Raw genomic sequence first — 6,898 nt, 5'->3', positions numbered from 1 at the left:
GGGCAAAGCTGAAAAGGTGGGGGGGGGGGGGGTAAGTCCGGACCCCTCAGGATTTTGTTTTTAAAGGACTAGGATTGTCTCTGAGCTGATGAATCAGCCTCTACTCCACACCTCGTTCTCCTGGCGTCCACGGGACGCGAGGACAGAGCTGCCCAGAGATAGCACTTCTCCCAGAAGGCTCTGCTCACAGAAGCCGCGGGGTCACAGTCACTGAGCAGCTAATACGTTCTGTGCATCACGCGGTCACCATGCATTGACGCGCGGGTCCCCGCGAGGCCCCTCGGTGCTCTGCTCCCGCTGGAGCTTCGCGCCCGCCCCAGACGCGCCCAGGTGGCGTTTTCTGGGTCCTGCCCACAGTCGGGCCTCTTCACGCTTGGAATTAAACTGCAGCAACAGCTCCGTGCTGCGTCCAGAGGAGCCACTCTGACCCGGCAGCTGGGTGTTCCTGGGGGGACGAGAACTCAGGTCTCGGGTGGGACAGCCCCTCCCTTGCTCGCTCTCCACGTAGGACGTCACTTTCTTAAGGCAAACCTGTGGCTTGAAGAAACCCATTTCCCTGTTCCTTTGGGGAGATGAGGAAGCAGGTTCCTGCCACAGGGGCCACTCGGGGGCCGCTGCACACGTGGCCCCCGTAGCTCCTCTTTCACCCACTGTTTCAGGCTGTTCTGGACTCACAGCTTCCCCCCAGAACAAGACTGTACATCTTGTGACCTTGTCAGCTTTCGAAAACTTCTGACGCCTTCAGAGGAGCCTTCAGGAAAGCAGGAGGAGACCCTGTCTTCCGCCTGGACTAGTTTCTCGGCGGATCCCCCAGAAAGAAAGACTGCCTAGAAAGACTTTGATTTAAGAGTCGGGGGGGCTTGGGGTGTTCCCATACCTGATGGAGGGCGTTCATTGTCTGGAAGGACGGCCAGCTTAGATGTGATGAGCTCATGCCACACTGTCCCCACACCTCGAGGCACTCAGACTGGCCACCGTGCTGGCCGAGGTGGGTCAGCCCGGATCCTGGCCTCCCGGTCTCAGCGATTTACTGCCGGATTCCCAATACTCGTGGCAGTTTCCCTGATGCGAGCACAGCACCTGGTTGGAATGTGTTACCTCCCAGCCGTCCCCACCTTCCCTCCAGCTGCCAGCCCCTCCCACTTCAGGCACCCTCTCCCTGAGACAGTGTGCGGTCCCCCCACCTTTCCTCCCACCCTCATCCGTGTCCCCAGCAGCATCTCCCTGCCACTCGGAAAAAGGTGCTGGCGGCTCAGCTGTCACCCACGTGGGCCTCAGGCCTCCAGGATGAACCAGGGCACTAAGGCTGCCGCGGCCTTGGACGTTTTCAGGCGCGCCTCCCAGCTCCCGGCCAAGGGCAGGGCTGTGCACACGCAGGCGTGATGGAAGTGGGAGACCAGAGCCGTCCTGGTGGCCACCAGCCCGGTCTCGCTTCCACTTCTGGGTCCGATGAGCATAGCTACCTGCTCTGCGTGACCGGGACAAGCCTCAATTTCCCCTGAACAGGGAGTGATGACAGTTCTGGCACCGTGAGACAAAACGCTGCGCGTGACATGCACCTACTGGGGGTTGGTTTGGGGGTCCCAGCCGACTTCAGAGGTGCGCCCCGCCCAAGCCCCCAGCATTTGACAGGATTGCACAGCAGACGTGAGACGCTCCCCTCTGAACTGTAAGAAGCTCATGGGCTTGGGACCCGGTCTTGTTTGTTGTCCAGCTACCAAAGGACCTAGCAAGATGCAAAAACAAGAATATACGTGGAATCCGTAAGGTTACATTTTTAAACTCAATTAGTATTATTTCTGTGGCACCCAAGTCACCTGGTGTCAGGTGGGTGCGTCTGTAGGAAGGGATCTAGGCCACACGACTAACCCGTGAGCACGTGCGGCATCCTGACCTTTTCTTAACATTTGGAACACTCACTTCTAACAGGCAGGGAACACTGCCTTTAGAAGCCAGTATTTAGATGTATCAGATTAGTTAGTCTAATTTTTCATTTCTCTGAATAAAAATCCTATGCAATAGAAATTAAGGTTTATATGCCACTTCCTATGACTTAAAACATTGTTGGGGGGGGCTTCCCTGGTGGCGCAGTGGTTGAGAGTCCGCCTGCCGATGCAGGGGACACGGGTTCGTGCCCCGGTCCGGGAAGATCCCACATGCTGCAGAGCGGCTGGGCCCGTGAGCCATGGCCGCTGAGCCTGCGCGTCCAGAGCCTGTGCTCCGCAGCGGGAGAGGCCGCGATGGTGAGAGGCCCGCGCAAAAAATAAATAAATAAATAAGTAAGTAAAAATAAAACATTGTTGGGGGGATTTCCCTGGTGGTCCAGTGGTTCAGACTTAGCCTTCCAATGCAGGAGGTGTGGGTTCGATCCCTAGTCAGGGAATTAAGATCCCACATGCCTCGCAGCCACAAAACTGAAACATAAAATGGAAGCAATATTGTAACAAATTCAATAAAGACTTTAAAAATGGTGCACGTCAAAAATATCTTTAAAAAAAAATTCTTGGGCGTTCCCTGGTGGCCTGGTGGCCTAGTGGTTAGGATTCTGGGCTTTCACAGCTGTGGCCTGGGTTCAATCCCTGGTTGGGGAACTGAGATCCCGCAAGCCGTGCAGCACAGCCAAAAAATAAATAAAAGTCTTAAAATGCCACCAAAAAAAAAAAAAAATCAAGAAAGCATTAGTCCCTCCTGGCGACAGCTTGCTGTGGGTATCTATATAAGCATCTGATAACATTTTTCAGCCCAGCCTTGAATCAATGCTAATGAAAGCCGCCTTGCCCCGTTTTCTTGTGTGAACCCTGAAATTGCCTGCCAGCCGGGCAGCTGAGAGATGACTGTCATTGTCATTTGGCCGCTGAGCCCTGAGGGGATCCCGGCAGCAGGCGAGGGACGCAGAGCGCGGATTGTCTTGTGCCTGAACTCAGCCCAATTTGTGTTTGTTGCAGGCGCTAAAGAGCTCGACATTGCCGCGACCCTGGAGCACTTGAGGGACCAGAGGCCACGCATGGTTCAGACAAAGGTACTGTCGGTCAGTCCTCGGGGCTGCCAGGGCTTTGTGGGGGTGGGTCTTTGTGTGGAGGTTTTCTCGAGAGGAGCGAGGGTCAGGCCGGCTGGCCTCCTCCCAGGCCAGGGCTGCACGGGGCGTGACGTGGGCAGCCCCTCCCTGCAGGGTCGAGGGCAGCTCCGGCAGCAGCCAGACATTTCAGCCTGAGCAGATGCAGTCAGATCTCAGGCCCTGGGAACTCTCCATGTGCCAGATTTGGGGAGGGAGGGAGAACATTGCAGTTTTATAGCAAGAGGTCAGTGATCAATGCCGGCACCCCTGCATGGAATGTTCTGTGTTCATGCAACATTCTGCCCACCTCCCGTATTTCCAGCTCCCACAGCTGCAGCTCTGCCGTGCGGTCATCAGGACAGTGGTCACCAGAAGGTCCCCCAGGTGCTGCTGGGTCCCTGAACACCCTGAGTAGCTCATGTGCATACTTACTAAAAAGGCCAAGTCTGCAGCAAAAGAAGCAAAGACAAAAGATTCCTGGTTGGCCTTGGGTTAACCAGAGATAGAAACACGTCACTGTGATGACCCACTCTCTCAGCATTCCAGAAATCTCTGTGTCCAACCACAAACACTCCCACACACGCTGCAGCCACAAAATACAGAATCGTCTTCTCAGTGTAAAGTCCAGACCCTCCGATGCCATTAGCGCCTCCACCAAAGGCCACAAATCATGAAAGATGCCCTTGCAAAATCACTGCTTTATACTTGAGGAGACTTTAAGTTATCATAAGCTCTCCTGTGAAATCAAGCTGGGTTGTGCTTTGGTGCCTGGTGGTGATGATTCTGGGGCCCCAGTCATCCTGCCTCAGGGTCTTACTGTCCCCCACAAAGGGCAAGCAGTTCCTACGTCGTCCCTCCCTCGCTGTCACTGTGCAAAATCAAGCAGGACAGTGCAGTGTCTGAGCCTGAGGGGAGAGAGAACAGTGTAAATGCCACCCACTCCGCTGAGGAGGAAGAAGCCAGGAGGCTGGTAGGGTCCAGTGAGCACACTTTGACCTTGAAGTTCATGGCAAGGGCCCTTTGGCTCCTTCCGCGTTGTCGAAGCCCCAAGCACTGAGGCAAAACCAGCTTAATTCTCTTGTAGAATCAGAAACCTCTTCTAAGTAGGACCAGAGGAAACGCTCAGTGGTCAGGATCTCTGCCCAGCCCTGCCCCGTCCGGCTGGCGATCACAGCTGCCCTGATCTCTTCCCGCATCTGGGGTGGGGCGGGGGGGAGCGACTTGGTGACACCAGCACCGACGGCCCCTCTGTCCCTCCGCTTTATTTCGGGCCCTAGAATGTGCAGCATTGTCACCAGACCCTTCTGTGAAATCTTATGTGAAAGTCACTGCACGCCTCATGTTTTCTTAGATTTTTTGAAATCTGAAATTATTTCAGACCTGCAAAAACTTACAGAAAAAATACAAGTAATTCCCGTGTGCCCTTCACCAGCTCCCCACGGTTACGCGTCGTAACCACAGGGAACAAGCGAGGCCAGGAAGCTGGCACTGATTCGATGCCACTGACTCATGTACGGCCCGCGTCAAATCTCCCAGGGACCTTTCTCTGGAGCAGGGTCCCTTCCAGGAGCAGCCACACGGTGCGCTCACTGGTCACGTCCCCCTCACCTCCTCTGGTGGACAGCACCGTGGCCTTGAAGACCGGCCGGGTCTGGTTGTGCTTCTGTGGACTGTCTCTGGCTGGGGTGTGTCTGGTGCTCCCGTGATGGGGTCCGGGTGTGCGTCTTGAGAGAAGGTGTGTGTCCTCGCTGGAGACGTGAGCTCGGCCCCTGGGCTCGGCGCGGCCGCCAGCGTTACCCGCTGGTCACTCTTTCTCCGTTGGCAGTGGTGGCGTCCCGGGGAGAACTGGACCCTGCTCACACCTGTTTGTTTGTGGCTCAGCTTTACCACAACGCGATGCCGTCCCAGTGCCCCGTAGCCCACGGGTTTAGCGCCCGTGGGCCTGGCCGTGCTGGGGGTAGTGGCCTGGTCATCCAGAAGTGCGGGGTTGGTTCACTGTCCTGGGTGGTCTGGGCCCTGCATGGCCACCAGCAGCTACACAACTTCACACGCCCCAGAACCGGGGCTGGGGCAGCAGGGGCGACTTACAACCAGGAATGAAGAGCTGATGCTATCTCTGGTCAAATCTGCCTTCCACGTCACACCGTTGACTGCTGTGTGGATAATGCTCAGGGCCCTAAATTCAAACCCGTCTCTTCCCTCCTTGCAGCTGGGCCCCTCCCAGGCAGGCCCGTCCACCCCCCCAAGGGTCCAAGGATCCTCAAAACACACGGACTCTGGGATGGATCTAGGCAAAGTTATTGACAAGACGGATCTTCTCTCCACGACAGAAAAAAAAATTTCCTAATACATTACAAACCCCATTCAGCCCTCTGTGGTCTGCAGCCCGTTGGCCAGAACGAGCCCAAGGGGGTGATTTCCCAGCCCTGCCTGGAGGAAGGGGCACTGCCCTGTGTTAGCATCACGTACCTTATAGTCACTAACATCCTGATTTCTTTAAGTGACAAAGGGACACCTAGTGGCCAGAGGATTTTGCCCCAACATCCTGGTGCTCCCAGACGGCAGAGGCTGGGCAAGCTGTGACCTCCTGTGTGGATGGACTGCCCCGGACACCCGCCCTTTTCCTGGGGTGCGTGTGAGCTCTCCGAGGCTGCCGTGCGGAGTGTACAGAAATTCAGCTCCTGGAATCTCAGGGATGAAGCATAGTAAACACACAGGCGCCCCCGTTCTTTCTTCATCGATGGCTGCTCTGCCCAACATCTCACTCCATGAAACTGAGCTTTCCCTAAAGTTCAATTTAACAAAAAGGTAGGAAATTTCCTCGGACAAAACAGTGCCGTAAATCTGAATGCCGTTTCCCACGAGCCACGAGAAGGTCGTCCACATTCTGTTCATTTGAACCCATTTAGTCAAATCGCATCATTTGAGCTGAATACAGTCAGAACTGTTAATAAGCTCTGAGCTCGTTGAGGCTGGGGCCTGGGGCAGCCACGGAGCCCTGACGCCTAGCCGGGCACACAACTTCATTAGGTTGTAAAAAGTCACAGAGAGCTGTGTTTGTTTCCACCTGGAAGCAAGCTCTCAGTCAAACCAACCACAGATGCCTGGTGGACGGCTGTGCCCCATCAGACACTCAGAGGACAGACCCAGCCCTGCGGGGTGGAGGCAGCACAAAGGCAAGAACCAAGAGGACATCCAGGCAGAGGTGTCACGTGGGTGCGTGACTGTCCACACAACCCCGTCACTGTACGTCCATGACAGGCCCAGCAAAACGCTCATTTTTAGGAAGAGAGGTGAAATCAGGGGCTGCAATTAAAATAACACACTTCAGAAGATGAGTGAAGCTGTCCTCCATGTGTGTCTTGTAAACAGACTCCTTCCTTCCCCTTCAGTGCATCTCCTGAAAGAAAGGTGCCCTTTTAAGCAAAGGCCTTGACACTTGCTTTTCCATCATAAAATCTCCTCTTACAGTTGTCACTTAGGAATAAAAGCCATTCGACTCGTGTGTTCAGTCACCTCCAAGTAATGATGTCATGTTTGCCCCCTTGGGATACACACAGGTGCGTCCACGTGGTCTCCGTGCACTGCCCCCCCACCTGTCCCCTTTCTGCACTTTGACTTCACCCCTGTGTGTCCCGCTGCTCGGGTCCGCCCCTGACACCCCGACTCGCCTTCCTGGAGACGTGTTTACGCCTCCCGGTCTCTGTCAGTCTGTCTGTCTGTCTGTCTCTCCCTCTGTCTCTGTCTTTCTGTCTCTGCCTCTGTCTCTGTCTGTCTCTCTGTCTCTCCCTCTGTCTCTGTCTGTCTCTCTGTCTCTGTCTCTGTCTCTTCTCTTTTTTTTTT

At 55.2% G+C, this 6,898-nt stretch overlaps 1 protein-coding gene across 1 annotated transcript in view; it reads left to right on the top strand.

Annotated features, from left to right (window-relative positions):
• Positions 1 to 6,898, top strand: part of PTPRN2 (protein tyrosine phosphatase receptor type N2) — a 535,117-nt gene that overhangs the window by 524,900 nt on the left and 3,319 nt on the right. Inside the window, exon 22 of the mRNA XM_007463991.1 lies at positions 2,946 to 3,019. Coding sequence (XP_007464053.1) covers positions 2,946 to 3,019 — 74 coding nt within the window. The remainder of the gene's footprint in view (positions 1 to 2,945; positions 3,020 to 6,898) is intronic.

This window comes from Lipotes vexillifer, unplaced genomic scaffold (genome assembly GCF_000442215.2).
Source record: "Lipotes vexillifer unplaced genomic scaffold, Lipotes_vexillifer_v1.1 scaffold2094, whole genome shotgun sequence".
Taxonomy (NCBI): domain Eukaryota; kingdom Metazoa; phylum Chordata; class Mammalia; order Artiodactyla; family Lipotidae; genus Lipotes; species Lipotes vexillifer.
The sequence above is the reverse complement of the archived record's forward strand: the minus strand, read 5'-3'. Positions and strand labels throughout refer to the sequence as shown.